Source organism: Nesoenas mayeri, assembly GCF_963082525.1.
Source record: "Nesoenas mayeri genome assembly, chromosome: 3".
Classification (NCBI taxonomy): Eukaryota; Metazoa; Chordata; class Aves; order Columbiformes; family Columbidae; genus Nesoenas; species Nesoenas mayeri.
Window position 1 is genome coordinate 75,980,411 of NC_137544.1, and position 22,696 is coordinate 76,003,106.

The 22,696-nt window shown below is 37.0% G+C and overlaps 1 protein-coding gene across 1 annotated transcript in view; it reads left to right on the forward strand.

Moving 5' to 3' along the window:
• Positions 1–195: 195 nt before the first annotated feature.
• The window catches only part of TTC13 (tetratricopeptide repeat domain 13), a gene marked incomplete at its 3' end in the record, with an annotated part of 39,072 nt that continues 16,571 nt past the window's right edge, over positions 196–22,696 (forward strand). The window contains exons 1-11 of the mRNA XM_080341447.1: positions 196–445; positions 3,842–3,936; positions 6,729–6,804; positions 9,399–9,469; positions 11,655–11,720; positions 14,238–14,330; positions 15,386–15,502; positions 16,144–16,254; positions 18,298–18,380; positions 20,833–20,972; positions 22,365–22,545. Of these exons, the coding sequence (XP_080197573.1) occupies positions 226–445; positions 3,842–3,936; positions 6,729–6,804; positions 9,399–9,469; positions 11,655–11,720; positions 14,238–14,330; positions 15,386–15,502; positions 16,144–16,254; positions 18,298–18,380; positions 20,833–20,972; positions 22,365–22,545 (1,253 nt within the window). The 5' untranslated portion in view covers positions 196–225. The remainder of the gene's footprint in view (positions 446–3,841; positions 3,937–6,728; positions 6,805–9,398; positions 9,470–11,654; positions 11,721–14,237; positions 14,331–15,385; positions 15,503–16,143; positions 16,255–18,297; positions 18,381–20,832; positions 20,973–22,364; positions 22,546–22,696) is intronic.

Below are 22,696 nucleotides of genomic sequence, written 5' to 3' on the forward strand. Positions count from 1 at the left end.
GCGCTTCAAACCGCCTCGCTTCCGGGTTTGGGGGCGGAGCCTTGCCGGGGCGTGCCGCGGTGCATTCCGGGAGTCGTGGTTTTCTGTTGGCGCTGTCGGCCAGGCCGCTCCGGGGCGGAACTCCATGTCCCAGGGGGCAGCGCGGCCGCGCCCTCCTCCCTGCCGGTCCCGTGGGAGGGGCGGCGGGGGTGCCCTGTGTCCCCGGCCGAGGCGGAAGCGGTGCGCATGCGCCCTGGGAAGATGGCACCTGCCGGCGGCTCCGGGGCCGTGAGGGGGCTGTGGGTGCCGCTGGCCGTCCTGGCCCTGACTCGGGCCGCGCTGGCCTTGACCGAGCAGTACCCGGCCTTGTCCCTGCTGAAGCAAGAACTGCACCGGCAGCGTCAGGGCCCGGTGGGGGGCTGCGCCTCGGCGGGGGACTGGGCAGAGCAGTACTCGGCCGAGTGCGGTGAGTCGGGGGGCGTTTCCGCGGTGATCGCCGCAGCCCTGGGGCCGGTGGGAGGAAGCCGTTAGCGTAGCGGTGCCTCGGCGCCCGCCCGGCCCCGCGCAGCCCTGAGGCCAGGGCGGTGATGGGGGCGCCGGGGTGGACACCTCCTCCCCTCGCCCCTGCGGAGGGCGGCGGGAGCACAAGAGGAAAACGCGGCGGGGCTTCGTCTCGCACTGAGAGGCCGCGGGTGGGCGAGGGGACGCCCGCCCGGGGCCGGTGCGGCGCTTCGGCGGCTGTACACGTTGCTGCTGTTCAGCTGACTCATAGCGAGGTATCTGTTGTGTGAGCTGCGCTCCCGAGCAGCGCTGTGCCGGTGTGCGGTGCGGGGCAGAGACCGCGGTTCTGGCTCTGAACGGGGGAACAGCTCTCGCCTCTTGGACGGGTAAACCCTGGGGCCCATAGTGTCACCCGGCAGGATTCCTGTTGTCCCGCTTGCCAACGTGCCTGGTCTAGCGGCTGGGCTCTGCGTGTTTTTTAACCCCTAACCTCAGTAATAGGCGGACATGCCAACCTCTTGTACTCATATTATTGAGTTGCATATGGCTTGATTCATTTTCAGCTACACTTTTATATATTTTGCTGGTGAACTGAGTGCTTTTCTTTACGAGTCCAAGTTCAGGTAGCAGATCATCTGGTCTTTTTCAAGTTAATTGATGGCTTGTAATACAGGCACAGTTAAAACTATATTTATGTGCTGAAATATTTGTTGCATCAGGATCATGTGGCTTAAGTATGATCATTTATCATGAGCATAGTGTGAACGTGCTATACAAAAATGACAGTCTGAATCACAGTGTACATGTAAAACTGATGAAAAGAAATTATCAGTTCAGTGCACTATAGACAATTATTTATATGAGAATAACCAGTGATATGTCATGACTGTTTAGCTGCCTGCAGGGTTGGTTTTTTTCTCTCTTTATCTCGTAAAGTCTGTGCTCATATCAAGAGTTGCTGTGGTCTTTAAGGACAATATACAGCTAGTGTGTAATCCACTCAAAGTCAGAGACCTTCTAGAAATACCTTGTTATGAGTTTCCTACATCTGGGGGGTGTGTGTGTTTTGCTTGGGGCTTTTTATGTGTGTTTTTGTTATCACAGCTTAACATTCTTTGGTTAGTTTTTGTATTAGCTGTGTTAAGTAGGCATTTTACATCAGCTGCCTTTTTTGGGGGGGGGAGGGGAGAGGTGGCTACAGTAGCCAAGAGCCATAGTACGTAAACACTAAATAAGATTGTGAAATTTATCTCAGGTGACTGTTGCTCCAAATCATTCCATTTCAAGCATAAACCAAAAAAGACTTTCACACAGTGTTGAGATAAAATCTATCTACTATACAAGTTAATAAATGACAAAGCATTTGAATACATCTCTCCTGTTACTAAGACATGAATGATTGACTCAGGATACTCCTTCAGAGGTGTGTTTAGAAGATTAGATTTTGATTTAATGATGGGTGTTGTTTTAAAAAGACCAGTGTAACTGGAACTGATATAAGGAATTCTGCTTAAATGCTTAGGTATCTCAGGTACTTTGCATGCACTGATAATTAGGTAGCCCTTAGTTATGGAACAGCACACTCACCCTGAAATAACTGTATACCAGTTCACTCCTTGCTATTTAAATCCTGTGGCTAAATAAATTGCCAGTTGAAAAGTTCCCTTAAGCTCTGTCTTTGTTTTAGTACAACTTTCCCAGAAGCTGAGAATCTTTTTATCTCAAGTAGTTTCTTTTGTAGCCTGCTACAAGGTCCAGGGTAATTTATCTGGTTGGTGTTTTTCCTTTTTCATGAAGTTGCTAATGAGGCAGTGTGGTGAGGGTTTGACTGCATCTAACTTGTAAAGGCAGATGCATTCTTCCTTATGAGTAAAAGCAGTTTGTTGCCCCAAGAACTTCAACTTTTGAAGGGTACTTTTCCTCCTATCAGTTGTAACAGATAGGCTGTTCTTGTTCCCTGCCACCTTATTAAGAAATTCCTTCACTGAATTCTTTCTGTTATGCAGCAAATTATTCTGGAGGTAGTCTTGTGCCTGTACCTCTTTGTTTTGGTTTGTGAAGCAAAAATTCCTCAGTGAGTCCACAGTGATGGCCCTTGTCACTGACTTAGGAGCACCAACACAAAACAAGTCATGTTCACAATGCTGCCATAGCACAGGAGGGTTTAGCCAATGTGAAGAACAAAGGGCAGTGTTGAAACCTCTTACAGGCAGTGCTTTTTCTGGGAACTATGGGTGGTGACCCACTGTTCTTACAGGACTTTCTGACTTTAAACTTTGACCTCTTGCTTCTCTTGTAAAACTTCCTCCACCAGTTATCATTTATGGCTCAGCTTAGTTCCAAGTTTCTATTTACGGGGAATGATTTTAGATGCTATTTTGACTTGTCTTTATAAAAAGACAGTTTATTTTTCTCTTTTAGCACTGTCCTTGTGAGAAATGGGGAGTCAACTAACTTGCAACCCTTGTGTAATCAAAATATAAAAATAACACTGCCTGTAAAAGTGAATTAGAAACACACACTGCTTTCCAGCCTTTCAAACTTAGCATCAAGCTTGTATTTACAAACCTTAGGGCAAATGATAAAATTCGGTATTTGTGCCATGGAACCAAAGAGATAATATTGTTTATTTGCTTTTTCTTGTTTAGTCTTGAAATATTTCAAGTTAATAGAAGCCTTAAGACCTGAAGATTTAAAAGCTAGCAGTTCTGTTGGGATATCAGTTAAAGCACCATGCAGATGAAGTAGTAATTTCTATGGTTTATAAATCTGGGATGTTTTGTTGATTATTGCTGTTACTTGTTAGTTTTTCATTTGTTAAACTTTTTCTCTCCTATGCCAACACACTGTGTTTGACTTTTCGTAGGTTGCCTTCGTAGTAATATACCTGTAGGGACCTTTGTATATGTTCAGTCAATTATATTTCACTATTCTGCCCGCTTTTTACAGTCTTTATATGTATGTTTTCTGGTTTCCCAGCAGCAGCTCTTTCCCTACCTCTGTATAGTCCATTCTATTTGTTTTCCTCTCTGGGATTGGAATGATAATTTGGTCTTTAATTTCTCAGGCCAGAGAATGGAATCATAATGCCAAATGTGGACATGTCAACCCAATGTATTTTTAGCCAAAAGCATAAGCAGAAGTAGTGATAAAACTAATTTTATAAAAGCAGTCATGTTGACTGTTGCTTTCCTGGCTGTATAGATGTAGTGCTATATGCAGAAAACACTTAATGAAACTTTTGCCCCGTGGAGTGCCTAACAGGGGTATTCAGATGAACATGAGTAAATGTAAGATGTGATAAGAGAACATATATGTAACTCTTTTATTTCCTAAAGGTGTTTTCTCTCTTTTCCCCCAGATTCGTCATTTTTGCACTTCCATGAATCAGATTGTGACATAGGAGGGTCTTCATCTTGTGAACCTGTCCTTTCTCTCCATACAGAAAAAATTCTGGTAAGCTATCAAAAATATAACATTACAGATCACTTTAGCTGCATAACCAATTAGAATGAACTTCAGGCAAATAGCTGCAAATAGAATCTCTTCATCACTAGGCACAAGTCCCCAAAGGGCTTAAGTGAGAATGAACTCACGTTGCTCATGAAAGTATGACTTTGTAGTACTCCATTATGAGTCCTAGGGCTGTCAGCAGTTTCAACTACTTAGGCTACCAATTATTTTTTTTGTTTTTAGGGGTGCAGAGGCTATGGCTGAAAAAGGGAAAGGTGCACTAGTTTTTACCCAAATTAACTGCCTGAGGAGGTTTACCACGAAATGCATGTAAGAGTAGTAGTGATAACTTGCAATCGCTACAGAAATAACATGTGCACAGATGATAGAGTTGAAGGCTTCAGACCATATTTCACTAAATGTAATACAGACATGGCATATGGAGAATATTCAAATGGAAGAAAAGTATCTCTTGGTAGGCTTTAGGAGCATTATTTTGGATTTTGGGTTTACTTGCAACAGTACTGTTAATCTGTTGGTCTTGAATAAATGTAGTCTATGTCAGAACACAAGTTTGATGTTACTTTTTCAGTCCAGTAGAGTCATAGATACGGAAAATCTTCAAATAACTCTCATGTGAATATACAAAGAAGCCTTGGCAAATTTGTAGAAATTATTGGCTATTGGGGAGCATGGAAACAATATTCTAATTTGAAGCAACTTCTCCAAAGGTGCCATATGGAAATAAAGCTACTCTATCACAAATCCACCAGGCCAATTATTTGACCTGAATATTCTCCTTAGACATTACTTCATCAGATATTGGTCAGATCTTCTGTCTGGTCTAGTGGTACCAGCAATTCTTTCTAAGGCAGTGAAACATAAATTAGTTTGTTAGAAATTTCTCTGTTTCAAAAAAAAAAAACCCAAACACAAACATTTTGAAGAGAGCAACAACTCAGCCAGTCGGAGCTGGTGCTGTGATGAAAATTCTTGTCTGATTTCATGAAGGCAGAATGACTCACAGTTTTTGCATGTTGAGCTGCAGGAAATCTAACCTATAACTGGATTCAGAGTCTGTTGATGAGGTATGAATCTTCATCCTCCCCATCTCCAAGAACCAAACATTATTCTGTTTTTCTATGGTAACAAAACAGACAAGCGAGCTGAGGGCAGGGTAAACTGTGTGATACTTCTCTTGCCAAGTGTCACGTGCAGCTCTGTAATTCAGAGGATGTTAATATAATGCCAGATTCTTCGGTTTGTAGCTTATTTTCCAGTACTCGACCTGGCATCTTGCTGTATCATATCTTTTGTCTGCAGACAAAGAAGTGTAGGCCTTTTTTGTAAATCTACCAAGGAAGAGATTGTACTTTAGTAAAAATTATTTTCTCCTAACATTAAGACTATTATAGAAGAGTAATGTTTTGCAGCATATAGATTTTGTTTTCGAGTTGGCATACCTGTTGAACCCTACTCATTGTTTTTTAATTACTACTACTGATTTTTAATGACTTTTTTTTTTCTATGAGGAAAAGAACTTTTCTATTCTGTTACTGTTGGTGCAGCAGTAGGTGGAGTAATATAAACGTTGTAGTGTAATGTAGAGCTCATACATGATCTTTAATTTCAGTAAAAACAACATTTATAAAATCTGATTTGCTAATCTTTCATACCCTCTGAAATAATTACGTTTGTAGAGCAGACCAAATTTTCTGCCCTGTTCATCTAATAATCTTAGAAATGAGAAGAAACTGTGCAGTGAGATTTGGCCAGTCAGTTTTGTGCTTTGTAGATCATTGAAAGGTCTGTATCACGGACACAAGTAACAAGGATGGAACAAGCCAAAAGAACTGGAAGGGAGGAGGACAAAGTGCAGTCCTCTCAGTAGGGGACACTATGAATTAAGTATGTTCTTTGAAGTTTAAGGCATTTAATTGTCTTATCTGATGTAAAAGATGTACATATGTGGTGTTTAGCTGAAAAAAAAGGGCAGAACTGAGCATTGAAAGAAGTTATTTTTTTCTTCTTGCTTCCTAAAACAGTTTGGAAGGCCCCTTGATTAAGAGATCATTTCGTCTTTTTTTTTTTCTTTTTTTCTTTTTTTCCCCGTAACATAAAGTGCTCTAGTAGGCTTACAGCTGTCTATGGAAAATACTTGTGAAAATGAACAAGTAGAGTATTTCTGTATTTCTGAGGGGTTGTCTTTGGCAGTGTTGATTTTTGTAGGTACATTATTTGGGAAACAGAAAACTTAGAAAAGGCTACAATTAGCTGAACAAAATTTTTAGGAGATAAAGTTCTTGTTAAAAGGACAGTCCTTTTACTGTAGTTTGGCACTGGTAAATTAAACTTGTCTTTATTGCTGGAGTGATATTCCTTTTAATGTGTAGCTTTCAGTGTTATACTCTTCTGTAATATCCTTCTCTTTGAAGGAGACAAAGGAGTACAAATCTTCCTATGAAGTAGCATGCATCTTAGAAAAACTTCCAAAACTTCATGTTAAGCAGGTGTCATATCGAAACATCAGCCACTGGTAAAACGCTGACAATATCCTTCCATCTGAAAGGTTTGATTAGCCTTATGTTAGAGAGAATAACAGTAGCACCTGACTGAAGAGTAATTTCTCTCCCTGTGGAAGATTAGGAATTAATTTGTTTTCAGTTACCTTAAAGCAATCGTATTAGCCTTAACTTTTTGATTTAAGGCATTCTCTTAAGGATTTAAGGCATGGGTTTTCTATTAAATTCTTTGCTGTTGTTTGCTCAATGCTTAAAACACATGATGTTTTACAGAATCAAGCGAAGTTGCTTGCAGAGCAAAAACGATTTCCATTTGCTACTGATAATGACAACACAAATGAAGAGTTGGGTAAGATGCTTTATCTACACTTTGTGCAGGTGAACCGTGTGATAATTATTAGCAGTGAATGTTTTGAAACTAAACTGATGATTTCTTAGTGATACATTACTTTTAATGTGATCCTAATAAGCCTGAAAATACAGTGCATTTTCTCTGGTCATACAAAGAAAATGTGTATATCTTCCTAAAAATCTTTTCTGCTTTGCTCACTAGAATTCTTCACCATTTAAGCAGGTGTTCAAAAACCATTTGATTAATCCTGTTAAACAGTCTCAGCTACTTCCTGCTTCCCTTTTCCATCATTATGGATGACTAAAACTATTCAAACATCCAGAACATTTCACCAATGGAATATGCTTTCTATCCAGCATAGATTTTGGATCTGTCTTCCCCTCCCCACGCACTCTTCCCATCAACACTTATAGGCATCAGGAACGCTTTTCGAATCCCGTCGTTTTACAGGCTGCTACTTGATCTGTTTTTCAAAGCACACTCAGTGCAGAAAATGGAGGCATTTCAAATGAAGAAACAGGAAGTAATTTTCTTAAAGGACTGGAGGAAGGAGTTCCTTGTACCACTTCTCCAAACTGGTATCCTCTATAGGAAGCAGAGGTATTATGAGGCAGCAAAGAGATTGTTGAGGATGTACATCAAGGAAGGCAGGAGATTGTCTTTTCTGTAAGAACAGAGACTTTACTCATAAGTTGTCTAATGAAATTAAAACAATTGAGTAGTTTTTTGGTTGGCATAACTTCTGCCTTCACAAATGTATCCAGGAAAATTTGGGGCCTTAGTATTTTTTTCATATTTCTAGCATACCTCACTATGTTCATAGAATCCTGCAGGGAATACTGAAATTCCATCCAGCAGAAAATATTTGATGCTATTAGTATTGGCTATGTAGACTTGGAAGACTATGCCAGAAGGTCCCTGTTCTCATATTTAGCCTGTAGGCTTGGACCTACCTACTGCCTTTATTTCAGGTATGTCATGGTGTGAGAAGCCTGGGTCCTTCTTGTTTGTGCACGTTACTTTTAACTGTTCTGAGGAAAAGCAGTGTGAAATGTGTGGGGCATTCTGAAGCAATGTTGGTACACAAATACTTGGGCTAATGGACCATTGTTAGCCCTTAGTTTTTTCATAATAAAATACTTGTATTTTTGTAGTATTTAATTAAAGATTAAAAGATTAATCAAAGAGATAAAATTTAAAAATAAGCTGATACTGTATCAGCTACAAGCTGCCAATTGCTTGCCATAGTTGTACAGACATTGTCTACAGCCTCCTGTGTTTTGTCTCATATAAACAAAACAAACTCATTATCAGCAAGACAATGAATCTTCATTATCTTGCCTCCTTTTATTTTACATGCCAACTGTGTTGTTCTGGGTTTGGAACCATAAAAATTATACTAAGAGCTGTGTAATCTTGAAGGAAAATGAAATGAGGAAAATTCAAGAGCTCTTCAACCTGTCTTTCACTCTGCCAGTTTTCTTTGGGATTTTTTTGGCAATTCTATGTATCTGTACCAAGTGAAGCTTTTTACGTATTGAGGAAAAACCTTATATTGCACACAAATACTTCCTTCTTCATAACAGAACTGCTCCAAGAATGAGGCAAACTGTCTTTTCTCATGTTTGACTAAATGATTAAGCTGATAGGTACCTTTTCCGTTCTGTTTGAGTGACTGCAATAACTCATTAGAAGTATGGAGAAAGGTGAATTCCTGCTGTTAGCTCCCCTCTCAGCCATTCGTGCGAACTGCCTGGGGGAAAGTTGTATTTTACCTTTTATAGCTTTGGTCTGCAAGATACTTGGTTTTTGTGGGCAGTGTAGACAGAACTTAGTCTGGAGTTAAAAACTGTGGGAGTTTAAAACATGCAAAATGAGACAATCTTGAGATATTCAGTTGTCAGTACTGAACTTCAGACATGCAAGCACAACCACAGCTTTCCAGTCTTATGACTTCACTGTATTTTTGTATCTTTTGGAGGTTACAGGAACATGTTTTTGAAACAGCGGTGTGTTTCTTTTTCAAATGCTTGACTTCTGCTCCAAAACAGGGGGATATGCAAGAACTTTAAAGCATTTTTGTAAACAATGGAATCACTTCAGCTATAGTTTTTCTAGTTAATTCAAATGAAGGAAAAACTTACTGTGAGCTAGTAAAGTTTAGCAAAATGTGTACAAACAGGTACCCTCAGATGTTCTCTAATGGAATTATGAGAAAAGTTAGCCAGTGTTATCCAGGCTCACTTAAAATTGAGAAAGCATCTAGAGCTATTAAATGTGATCACGGTACCTTTCGTGGTCTGAAGTAGTTTAGAAGTAAGACGCTTTCCTGAACAACTTGTAAAAAGGACAGACAAAAACCCAAATGAATCACAAAACTCAAAACAATTCTGATGAGCACAGTATAATTTGAATAGTGAACAAATGCTCTGTAATGATTGAGGGAAGTTCAGTGGCAGTTCAGAAAATATTTAGCTCCTTAAATCTTCAGTGCAGTGTAGGAACTTAGATTAAATACAACCAAACTGTAAAATGTCTTTAAAAATCAGATGGATTTTGCTGGTTTATTTACATTTTTAATTTTTTGTTAGCAATTGCTTACGCGTTGATTGGCAACGGCTTGTACGATGAAGCCATACGACATTTTTCAACAATGCTGCAGGTAAGTTTTCTGTTTGAACCCCTAAAAATGACTTTATGAAATTATCCATTAAAACATATGGCTTTTACTAAAATAAATGTTCAATTAAGGATTTTAAAATGAGAGCAATTTGTTATTTGTTCTTTTTTTTTTTTTCCCATCCAAACATAAGCATACTCTTAAAATCAGGTGGTTCTATATCTTGGTTAATTGGTGAGTGTTTTTCTCATCTGTAGGAATAAACTTTTAATGGTACTTTGACCAGGAAAAAAAAAAACCAAACCCAACATCTTTGGAAGCCTGACCTGTGCAAAATTGAAGTTCCTTTAATTGTCCTTTTAATGTGTAGGCTGAGATATTTTAATTTGGGGTTTTTGGGATTACAGTTAGCATGTTGCCAATAACATCAGAAAAAAAGCCTGACAGAGATCACTTACTGTTAGTGACAAGTACTGCATTGTTTTTGTGATAATAAATGATATTGTATCCTGGGTTTATCCTTCCTTTTCAGCACTCAGTATTTAATATTTAAGTAAAACATAACTAATACTTCAAGATTTGTTTTATTCAGAATCTTCTTCTATGAAGTAGAAGGGATCAACTCTTAAAAGAAAAACAACCCCAACAGTTCGAAAGCTTCAACTAAAGCTCATTTCAAAAGAATGTGTTTTTATGGCTGAGAGTCTGGACTACCAGAAGTACAGACCTGTTTTTTGATCTAAACTGGTTGTAGTACACAAATGCAAGCTGAAAGTAATATTGCAAATACTAGCATGTTTTGGTTTTTATTTACTCAAATGTCATATGTCTCATACTGAAATTGAGTGAAAGTGTGGCAATTTAGCGAAATTATTCCAGGGAACTTATCAGAGGACCAGATCTTTTTTTTTGAGGGGGGATTTGTTGTTGTGTTTGAGGGTTTTTTTAGTTGCTTAGTGACCTCTGATTTGTTTTTAATCGGAGGAGTTTATTTTTTAACCCTAATGAGAAATCCTGCATCAAAAACCGCTAAGCTTATATAATGTTTCCTGCCTTCTCTTCGTTTAGAAGGAAACTTAATATAAATGAAGATAAGCAAGATACGCTGACTGCAGAAAGATATCGCGGGAAGTGTGTATAGAGTACCTTTGCAATGCACACATCTCAGCTGAAATTAATATGCTTTTTGTATGTTTGAAAGGCGGGAAAGTGGTTATGATTGTTTACCCTGTCTTCCATAAGGCTATGTTCAATGCATATAAAGTGGGTACTAAAACATTTAGCAGAACAAAACAGCCTTGCTTATCTGCTGTATTAAAAGTAGCGAAGTTACATGAAGCTGATGTTGGCAAGTGTACACTCAGAATCAGATCATGTCTGGCAAGCTGCCAGCATTGTTGTGCCACCTCTCTGTTGTTTTGTCAATGAAAGAATTTGTTTCTTGGCAGTTGTCCCAGTTAAATGAGAGCGAGTCTATGCTACAAACTTCCATAGCACAGCTGTGTTGGTTGCAGGTGTGAAGACGCCTGATTCCTGACTGGTTTTCAGGGAAACTGACTGCACAGGTGTTGTGCCAAGAAAATCAGTTTCACTGTTGTAGTTCTTCAAATTTGGATGGGAAACCTTGTCTGGAGTAAATAACACTGAAAAAGAAATATATTCCCTATGTAAGATGCATCTTCTTAAGTGCCCAAGTTGGAAAGCCAGGGAATTAAATCTAACCCAAGGAAGGTTTGTTTGCAGATTTTTTTTGGCAGAACGCCTCTAGTTGTAGTTACTGCCTGAATACAAATTTTATCAGGATGTCACAGTTTCCTACTTCCTCATTTTAAATCCTAAATTTAAATTGCAAACAAAACAAGCTTTGAATGGCTTAATTATGTCTTATTGTTTCAGTAACATTAGACAAAAGAAGTCATGTAATTACCAATAAGGTTACAAGTAATGAAGTTTGGACAACAGACTATACTAATGTGTACATAGCTTCTGATAGGTGGTCACTTCCACTGTAACTGCACTTTAACTCATTTTCCAATTGGAAGTTGTGAGCATATGGAAGTGTAGAATGTAATATAATATAATCATTTATTTTTCTGACAACTGTGATTGTTCATTGCTTACTACTTAAGATCTACAAGAATTAAATACATGTTGAATAAATATACCTTTTATAAAAAATAAAAACGCAAACATAACTGATTATTGTGTTAATTTTTAATCTTAACAGGAAGAGCCAGAGCTGGTTAGTGCAATTTATGGACGAGGGATAGCATATGGAAAAAAAGGACTACATGTGAGTAGATAATTATTTAAATTAATATCTGACTGAATTATTTGAATCCAACCTATTAGAAGGCCTGTCACAGAAGCAATAGACTAATTAGAGCTTGATGGGTACATACCAAAGGCTGTGCTGTCCTACTGTAATGATGTGTCCATCCGTGGGTAGGTGCTCCATAACCTGGGGGGATCTAGTGGATCATATTGCTCAAGCCATGGGTACATTTGCTTTGTGGGACTGTCACAGAGGCACCCCGAGGTTAGTTTAAGGGACAACAGGGTCCAAAACAACTTATATTAAACCGGTGAGAAACAGGTTTTTAGCACTCCAAAAGTGACGTAAATACAGGTTCGGATATCAGTTGAGGAAAATTATTAAGGGGCAGCAACTAATACAACAGGCGGTCCACAGAGTGCATGCACATGGCTTCACTCAAAACAATGCCGGAGCCGTCTCTGAGTTCCGGAGAAGTACACACTTGCCTGAACACGGTGCGGGATTATTTTAAAAGAGATACACATACTCATAGTGAGTACGGAAAGTTAGTACACTCGCAATTGTGTGAGGGTAAACTTATAATACACTTGCAATCCTGTGAGGGTTAATTTACTTACACGTGCAAATGTGCACAGAATATTACACATGCTTATGTGGAAGCACGGGAGGAAAATACACTCGCGATTGTGCGAGGAAATAATTTATACATGTGCTTGTATTGAGCACGGAAAGTTACACGTGCATATGTGCATGGAAAGTATAAATATACTCGCAGTCTTGCGAGAAACTTTACTCACACCCGTGGCAGCAAGGCAAGCGGAGTCTCCATCCCGGGGAGGGGGCTCTCGGCCGCAGCATCTTGCTTGTGCTCCGAGAGACCCGCGACAATGGGCAGAGTCTCGATGAGAATCCTGTTTTTTAAAGCCTGACTGTAGGCATTCCAGAAGCTTCTCTGCACCCCCACACTGGCTGTAGGGTGCCCCTGAAGCCTCCAAACATCCTCCACACTGGCCGTGGGCGCCCAGCAGCTCACTGGTGCCTTGGCACTCCCTTCTCGTAATGGCCCTGGCCAGGGTGCTCTGGGGCCAAACAAAAGCAGCTGTTAGCCTCAAGTAGCAGAGAGAGAGGGAGATGTGCCTACTCCTTCCATACTGAAGGAGGGAGGGGGAGAGAGGGGGGTTTGCATCCTGCCACAGGGACTGTGGGAGTAAAGCACCATGAAGTGAGGATGCCTAAGGAGGATATAGGCACAGTTGGGAGTGGTGGATAGTAAGGCTGGGAGCCACAGCCACTTAAAAGAGTTACCACATTAGGTAACAGGCAGTACCTTGGCTCTGAGAAGCAGGTTTATGAAGTCCCATTGAGTTTGTCTCCACATCTAGTCTGTATTTGGAATTGAAAAAGTTTTTATTGCGACTTGGGAACACTGTCAACTCTTGCAGTCCAGTAGGCTTTATATTGCTTCTTGATTGCTTATGCCTCTTGATATGTATACCACCTTCAATTTGTTAAAAAAACCAATTGTGTTGTGGTTTAACTGCAGCTGGCATCTAAGACCCACACAACCATTCACTTCCTTCCTCCAGCAGTCGTCTGGGGGACAGAATCGGAAGAGTAAAAGTGAGAAAACTCATGGGCTGAGGTAAAGACAGTTTGATAAGTGAAGTAAAAGTCGAGCACAGAAGCAAAGTAAAACACAAATTCATTCACTACTTGCCATGGGCAAGCAGGTGTTCAGCCATCTCCAGGACAGCCAGGCTACTTCACACATAACAGTTACTTGGGAAGACAAATGGCATCTCTCCAAACATCCACCCTCTTTTCCCCATGTTTTTAACACCAGTATGAGTTTGTCTTCTCAGTTTGTCTGAATCTTGAGACAGCTTCACTTCATAGAAGTTTCCAGGAGTGACACTTTCAAGACACACAGATGATGTTAATCGCATGCAAAACTTCTTTGTCTTAAAAAGATCAATGAAATCTAATACAGAACTTGCTATCTAATCAGTTTGGATTTTTTTTTACATTTAGGTAACTGCTTCAATCCTACAATTTATTGAGAATATTATAAAGATATAGATAGGCAAGGTGCTGATGGCATCAAACCATTCACCAATACTATTAATACTTGGCTTAAGCTACAGATGAAAACAGCAGTAGGCGAGAGTATGTGTGAATTGGAGGTCACGAATTGTGTGAATTGGCAGCTTTGCTGCCAATAAAAGTAGCTATGGAGCCACAAACCTGATGTTTATTCACAGAGTTATATAAATACATTTTTAGAGATGCAGCAAAAAGATGATGTGTACAAGTAAAGTTTATTTTTCTTGTTTATAACAGATAGGTGGGAATTTTCTCAACTATTTGTAGAATACTGCTTCTTAATATTATTAGCAAAGGTGTGAAGGGCTATTTCACTAGCACTTTATGCTAGTTTCTGAAACATAGCCAATCTGGTTTTCTTTCAGTCTTCAGAGTATATTACTCTAAGTATGCACAGTTATTTACCATTTTTATTTTTCTCTTTTTCAGGATATGAAAAATGCTGAACTTGCTCTGTTTGAGCTCAGTAGGGTGATTAGTCTAGAACCAGATCATCCTGAAGTATTTGAACAGCGAGCAGAAGTGAGCATTTTTTCTCTCTCTTCAGATTTTTGGGGAAGTTGCAATAATAGTGTTTTCCAGTATTTCTTCACTGATTTAATGAATAAACATATTTTCCAAGAACATTCCTCCTTTTTTTTAAAACACATTTGCTCTCAAACTGTAATTTGTGGAATATTTATTTTTAAAATAAGACATACATATGGAGTTACTGTTGCCAATAGAATAGCATATATTATGTCTAAGTGTTTAGTTTTTTACATACTATATAGCAAGATGCGTGTGTTTTTAATTAAATGAATCAAAATATCACTTGAACCTGACTGCACTTAGTGTCACCTTAGTAGATTTATTGTTAGGACTAGTTGGTAAAATGCCAGACTTGTGAAGAATTAGTTTTTGATGAAGTATTTTCGTTTTATATTCATGTGTATAAGCTAAATATCATTCAGATACACAGATAATTTTCATTTTGAAAATCATGTTTTGTTTTGCTAATTAAATTACAGAAAATGGGTTTCAAGAAGCAGCTTTGTAAACAAAACAAAAGCATAAATATTTATTAAAGTCAACATAGTGTATAATTATAGCTGCCATAGTATGATATTGTGATTCACAATTTTCATGTTTTTAATGATTTTTTAAATTGTCTTGTTCTAAAAATGTGAAAGGCATTGAAATAATACGAAAACAGCCCATTTTCCATTGGGGGAATATTTTGTCAAAGGTCTTATGAGAATACTTAGTTACATTTTCAGTTGAGTGTGTTGAAATAACCTGAAATAGAGTATTTTGATTTGTCTGACTTGTTTTTATTTAGAATACTAGGTTTCTGCAAATGTTATTGGTGATGTTCATATCCACTGATATTATTTGAATAAAAATGCCTTCAGATTTTCCTTGATAGGAGTTTAAAAGCAATAAGTACTGAGATTTATAGTAGAACTTTCCAGCCTATTCTAGCAAATACAGTTACTGTGTTACAGCTGAACATGAAAAATAATAATCTTCATATTTGTAAAACAAACCTATTGAACCTGTTTGCTCCAAACCGTGGTTTTGTTTTATGCTCTTAGATACTGTCCCCACTAGGACGAATCAGTGAAGCATTATCTGATCTCACCAAAGCTATTCAGCTACAACCATCAGCACGACTCTACAGGCACAGAGGTACCCTTTACTTCATATCTGAGGTTAGTGGATTTAGGGTATTCTGTTTGGTTTGTGGTGTGTGTATGTCATTGAATACTTTGTTGTTTATGCCAGTTGTTACTTTTGTTCAAGAGCTTCTTTCCTATTTAAATTTAACAACAAAAAAACCCCAAACAAAACACCAACAAAAACCCAAACAGACAAACAAAAAACAACCCACAGACAAAATAACAACATAGGCCTGATTTTCCTATAGTTGACTTTCTCACAAAAAGGTAAACATCCTATTTTGCTATGTAGTGTGTGTGTGTTGTTCTTACACTTTAATATAAAACAAGCAACTTTACCTTCAAAGATTGTGTGAATACTAAATAGCTGATTTATCATTTTATTCTTCTGTTTTCACTCTATTTGTTTCCAGTTGTTTGTTTTGTGTTGCTTTTTTTTTCCCCCCCTCATTTTACTACATTTTGTCTGATGCTTACTATGAAATTTGGAAATGTATTGTTCATTCCTTGTTCTTTGGTATTCTCACTGGCAGTTGACAATCGTGGCTGCTTAGCCCTGAGATTGACTTCATATATTAAACAAAATTCTATAGTTTACTTTTATGAAAATAAAAGTGTGTATTCGTCTTTATTTATGTTATTTCCTCTGTCACCTAAAATCTGCTTTATCACAGGATTATGCAACAGCCCATGAGGATTTTCAGCACTCATTGGAACTGAACAAAAATCAGCCTATAGCTATGCTTTATAAAGGCTTAACCTTCTTTCACAGAGGACTTTTGAAGGTAAAGCTATGTTAAATACTAGTTCATGTAGAACAATGCCCTGTATTTGAAGTTACTTCTATAAAATAGTAGAAATATCGTAAGTGTTGATACATGTATTTTCTCTTGCATGAGGAAGAATTTTTAACACAAAAGAGTGCAAGCAAAATGAAAAGGTACCATTGTTGACTAATACTTCATGGTATGGCATGTAAATACTGCTGGTCTTGCCAGATCTTGGTAAATCAGTGATAACAGACGTGTTTATGGAGTTCTTTAAAAGATGTTTGTATTTGGCACATTTGTTAATATCTGTAGGGTTATATTTATCTTTACATGAAATGGAGGCTCCCTAGCTTTTGTGAAGGGGAAAGGGATGAAGAATAAAATAATTTGAAATTCTGAGATGTTTGAACATTGTTGCTCTCTCAGATTCTAAAACTAGCAGGAAATAAGTTCTTACTAAGCTTTTTTTAATGTTTCACCATTTTCTGATTCAAAACTTTTCTATGTTTTAGGTGTAGTATTATTGTACCCGTTTCTTGCTTGTAAAGTATTTAGAGATACTGCTGCAGGTTTTTTTGAGGGGGGAATAATTAGACAAGTTATCCCAAATCCTCCATTTGAAAAGTGAGGATGCAACTATGTGATTCCTAAAATCTGGCAAAGTCAAGGCTTTCTTTCAGCCTCTGCTAACAGCTTGGGATTCATTGAGAGTTGTATGAAGAAATCCTGATAGAACCTGGAAATAACCCTAGAGTCCTGAGTTTCAGCCCAGTATCTTTGATAGGCAATTACTGTACTTTTATTTTTTTTTATTGTTATTTTAGTAAACAGGCTAGTTCTCCATTTTCTTAGAACCCAAGCTGGTGGGTTTTTTTTTTTTTGACACTGTAGTGTATGCAGTGAGAACTTCTGGCTGTCATTAAGCTTACTGTCTGTATCTTATTGCAGTCAAATTACTTACTTGCAAATAATAGTCTGATTGAATTACTGATATTTGGTGTAGGCAGCAGAAATTGATGGTGGAAATATAACTGACAAGGGTAAATAACGTCTCAATTTGCAATGCGTGCTTTCTTCTGACATGCAGATCATCACATTTCTGCACCTCTACCTCCTTCCCCCTGAATTATTTTTCTCAAAGAAAGTTTCTTCCCTTTCTAACGTTCAAGTTTGGAGAGATTATTTTTTTTTCAATACATATTTTTGTGAACGTTGTAGTGCTCAGAATGTTTGATAGTTTTTCTGAATAAGAATATATAAACGGAGAGATTATGCTAATGATTCTTGCCTTGCAGTGTTTAGTTTCTTGCATTATAGGCTTCAAGATACTTTTCAGGCATTGCTACTAAATATAAAGTAGTTGATTATTCCATCCTTAGTTCCAAGTGCCAGTACTTTGTTTGCCAATTTATAACCCCAGTCCAGTTTAAAAACTTGAGTTCTTTATCAAATCCTTTGAAGAAAAATATTTATTTGAATGTATGCATATAATTATTTTTAGCTATTTTTTTTATTGCATTGTATTCCATATAGCATCAGTGTATACTATTCTGTGAAGATGATCACTTACTCTGTAGTCCCTCAAGAGAGTTTTTGTTAACTATGCAACTAACACAGAACACAATAAAACAATGAAAGGCAGAGTACAGATTTGAAGGAGTCTTTTGGACTGCAGAAACTAAGGTGTATTATGAATGAAGAGGGAAGACTGTAAGGAGAGACTGCTTTTCCTCAGGGACCAGACTGAGCTTAGAAAGCAAACTCTGAAGGGTTTTCATCTCTGAATTCTATTACAATGCTAAAAGAATCACTCATTCCCATAGCATATTAGACAAAGGAATTCCAGCTAAACCTGTCATTATTGTAAATAATCTTGCAATATTTCATTTGTTATATGATGATTATAACTCTGTAGATTTTGTGGTAAATTCATACCTTTTTTGTTTCTTCCAAAGGTTTTGGTGAATAACTGCAAATTTATGGCTAGTAACTACTGAGGATACTAAAATTAAGTTAATGCAGTAAGTGACAATTTTTTCTGTTTCTGCCTTTCTCTAGGAAGCCATTGAATCATTCAAGGAAGCTCTGAAGCAGAAAGCAGACTTTATAGATGCATATAAAAGCCTGGGACAAGCCTACAGGTAATTGCATTCAGAAGTAGTTTTAAAGTCTGTTGTATATCTGATTGTGTTCTTTAAAATGCGCTCTCTAACTTCTATACATTTGTTACAAAACTGTGCTGAATCTTATGTGGATTTGGCAGCTCCTACAGCCAGAATGGCTCTGGCAGGATATGTTTGATATAAATAATTTCTAGGTTTGCTTTGTATTTTTAGCGCAGTCTCCAGTAGCTCTTTGAGTCTCCCAGACACAAAGGTTAGGTAATTGGTGATGTTCAGTAAGATGTGTTTTAGGCACGTTAAGTGTTTTTTAAATGATGGAAATATTTAATATAAACTGCTGATGAATATGCTCATTAATTGTCATCTGAGATTATTGTGCTACTTAAAATTTATGAAAAACTCATTGTATAGTGCATATCGTTTTATAGAACTGCTAGACCATGTATCAGTTAATCTCTCAACAAAGAGATTTACAGTTCTGACTATTGAGCTAATTTCCTGTTTAGGGTATTTTTAATATAGACATGTAGTTTCTTACCTATTAAACAAGTAATTAAAACAAACAAACAAAACCCCAACAATCTCTATTTAGTAAGGTAACTAGTCACTTTTTTTGCTTTTTAATTTACATTAAAGATAAAATAATTTATAGTTGAATAAAATGTGGTCTGCATATAATTACGAAGGAGAAAAGTACATATAGCTTGTCTGTAACAATATAAGAACATAAAATAGTCAGCAACTGGGTATCTCTGCCTGTTCTAATTGTTTTCCCAACCTGCTGTGTCTTGACAGCTTTTTATTTCCTGTTTTTTATTTTTGGAAAGCACTGATCTGCAGCATAGATGCTGCTGCAACATAAATGGCTTTTGTGTAACAAGAGTTAAGTCGAGTAGGGCTGGTGGGCGTTACATGATCATGTACTCTTTTTCTTCAGACTTTATGCTTCCTTCAGCTTACAAGAACATGCAGTATTTACTGAAGGCAGCATCAATTTTGTTGTTGTTATTTTTTGCTTTGTGGACTTGGACCTTATTTACCACAGTTTCTAAATTCTGAACTCAATGTAGAATCACTTAATTTCCTCATGAGTTTTTCTGCGATACTTCTTACTGTGTGTAAATTCATTCGAAATGTTAAATAATACCAATTTGGGCTGGAAGATGAGCAGTTACTGCCTTAAGTTTCCAATAAATGCTTTAACCTTTTTAATTTGTGTTTGGATGCGGGACTAACTCTCTAATTGATCAGCTGTTCTACCCTGTGTACAAAGCACAATTACTGTTGAGTCTTCTAAATGCTCATCAGTTGGAGAAGGCCAGAAGCTGAACAGTATTTTGTTTAATAACTGAGGACACCATAACTAGTGACCAACTATGAAAAGTCTGATTTACTTTCCCATGAACAGTCAGGTCTTAAAACAGGCAGGAATAGTAATCTTATTTCTCCAGGGTACTGTTAACTCCAGCTGTCAAATTCTTCTTTCTTTCTAAAATCTTGTGTTTCAAGTTCATACTTTCTTCTGCATCAAATAAGTTTCAAAAACAATGCTTAAAAATACCTTTAAAATAATTATTTTTATTGTGGAAATATACAATTATGAGTCTGATTTATCCTGCTTAACAACATGAATTATAGCATTTTACCTATTAATACCTGCTTCAAGTCTGGTGACTGCATTTATTTGAAACTGGAGCACTGTGGTTGATAACTATTCTGTCTAAAAGTTCTTTTTGGTCAATGTATTTAAAACTACTAAATCTTGTTTAATTTGCATTGCTCCTGTTTGGATTAAATTTCACCTAATTTGATGTGAGAAGAATTTCATGATCTTAAACTTTACCCAAAATACAGATTTATTTTTTTATTTTTTTATTTTTTTATTTTTAAACTCTGAAGAAAAATTAAGTTGTATACTTATACTATTTTCATTTTTTATTATAGTTTCTCTGTGGCTATATTTACTAAAAGTTGTTCTGCACATGGGAGTAATTCCAGTCAATACATTTTTATTTATTTTCGGCTTTCAAGCACTAGATGCTTTCTTCTTATTCAGCATTTAAATAGTTAGTGAGTTTTTAAAAATGTGTTTATATTTAATAGCTTAAAAGGCTTGCCATAGATAATGTCTTCCAAGAATGCTTTGTGTGGACATTTTGTGTCTTTTCATTTCTGAAGAAATACCATAGGTTATGTGTTTTTTATGGTTTATGTCTGCTGAGGATTGTGGAGATTTGTAGTCTTGTGGGGTTGTGTTTCAGAGTACACATTTCTGGGAGTGAAAAAACTGTGCAGCTGTTCTGTTCTTACCACTGAAGAACAGTTGCAAAATTACTGCTTTTGTTAAAGAAAATTTCCATTAGTACTGTGCTGGTCTGTAATTATATACCCTTTGGATGCATTAAAGCAACTTTTAACAAGTAATTTCATTGTCTATATTTTTCAATTTCCACTTTATGGAATCAACTAGAGAACTTGGTAACTTCGATGCTGCTACAGAGAACTTCCAGAAGGCTTTGCTGCTAAATCAAAATCATGTTCAGACATTACAGCTTAAAGGAATGATGCTTTATCATCATGGTAGCTTAGATGAAGCACTTAAGAATTTTAGGTAAGCAAGGTCCTAAGTAAATACAAAATTAAAATGTTTTAACAAGGACTAGCATTCAACAAGTGCAATGAAATGGACAAGTGTTGAAGTTTTTAATTGTGAATATGTATGTGCATTTGAACTAAAGTTAATTTTTTGTGAAGTTTTCTTAAAAATATGTATATAACATTACAGTTTTTAATTAAAAATAGAATTTTGCTAGAACAAAGATACATCTTGTAGTGGTTTTATTAATTCCTAAAACCAAGCTTTTGTTGAAATGTTTGATCTAGTTTTTGGCATGTGGTGGTTTTTTTTTTGTTTTGGTGTGGGTTTATGTGTATGTTTGTGGGTTTTTTTCTTTAGTTTGGTTAAACTGGTAGTTTGTGTTCTTGATAATGTTTTTGTTTGGGTTGAAACGGAAGGGGCTTTTTTCATATTTGACAGAAGAGGGAATGTAGTCTTCTTTATAACTTTAAAGGTTAAAATAAGCCTACAGAATTCCAATATTTATATAATTTTTTCTGAGGTATTTTATTTGTTTTGAAAACCCAGAATTTGTTGTGATTCATTTGCCCTGTAAAAATGTGCATTTCCACAGGTAAACAAAATCTTACCTCTCTCTATTGGCATTAAATAGTGACCTTGTTTTTTTAGACAGAACAATAAAGGCATAAGTTAATTATATGTCCATATCCTTAAAATAAGGAATGAAATAAGATGTGGAAGTTATTGCATCCCTTTCTGAATGAATGTTTGTCTCAAGGAGAGCACTTCATGTGCATTATTACGTGTTCACCTTCTATAACACAATTTATAGATACTGCTGTAATGGGAAAGATATTTCAACTTTTAAGATGGAGATGCTCTTCTAAAGGCACGTAATTGCTAGAAGAATCAGAGCATTAAGTTTCAATAAATATGAATTTGCTTTGTGTTTAGCATATAGTAAATATTTGACTAACATAATGAAGTGTACTAACGCACAAACTAGCGAAGATATGTATGGAAGAAATGGTATGGTATGTGTTGAACTAGCCAAAAATGACTTGTTACTAATATTGTCAGGAGTGTGTTTTGTCTAATTTCATTCAACTAGTGTTGAAACTTCTGTAGTGCTAATATCATTAGAACAAACATGATCCATTTTCATAACAATTAAAGTGTGATCAAAAGTATATTTGAACTCACGTTTCCTTTTCTTTTTTAATGAAGCTGAAAATATATATATATTTTTTTACATTTGCTAGCCATTTAAGTGCTCAGCATCATTTGAAAGAAAATTGTGATGGAAGTGGATCTTAAGAATCAGTAAATATTTTCCTGAGGGTCTTCTGACCAAACAGGTTTGTTTATTTGAAGATACTAATTTTCTCTCTTGGTTTATGGGTGCTTTGTTCCTTTAATTTCCCAGAGATGTCTACAGCTAGAACCATATAATGAAGTGTGCCAGTACATGAAAGGTCTCAGCCATGTTGCAATGGGACAGTTCTATGAAGGCATAAAAGCTCAGACTAAAGTTATGTTAAATGATCCGCTACCAGGTCAGAAGGCCAGCCCAGAATATCTGAAAGTGAAATATCTCCGAGGTAAGTAGGAATTTTTTCTTTTTCCAATTTTCTTAAATCCTTCAAGAACCCTGAAGTGCAAACATGCTTGTAGCTTTGGGCCGTTGTGAAGAAACTGTTGTACATTCTCAAGAGCACTGTTGAGTGTGTTTAAAACAAAATATACACCGATTCTT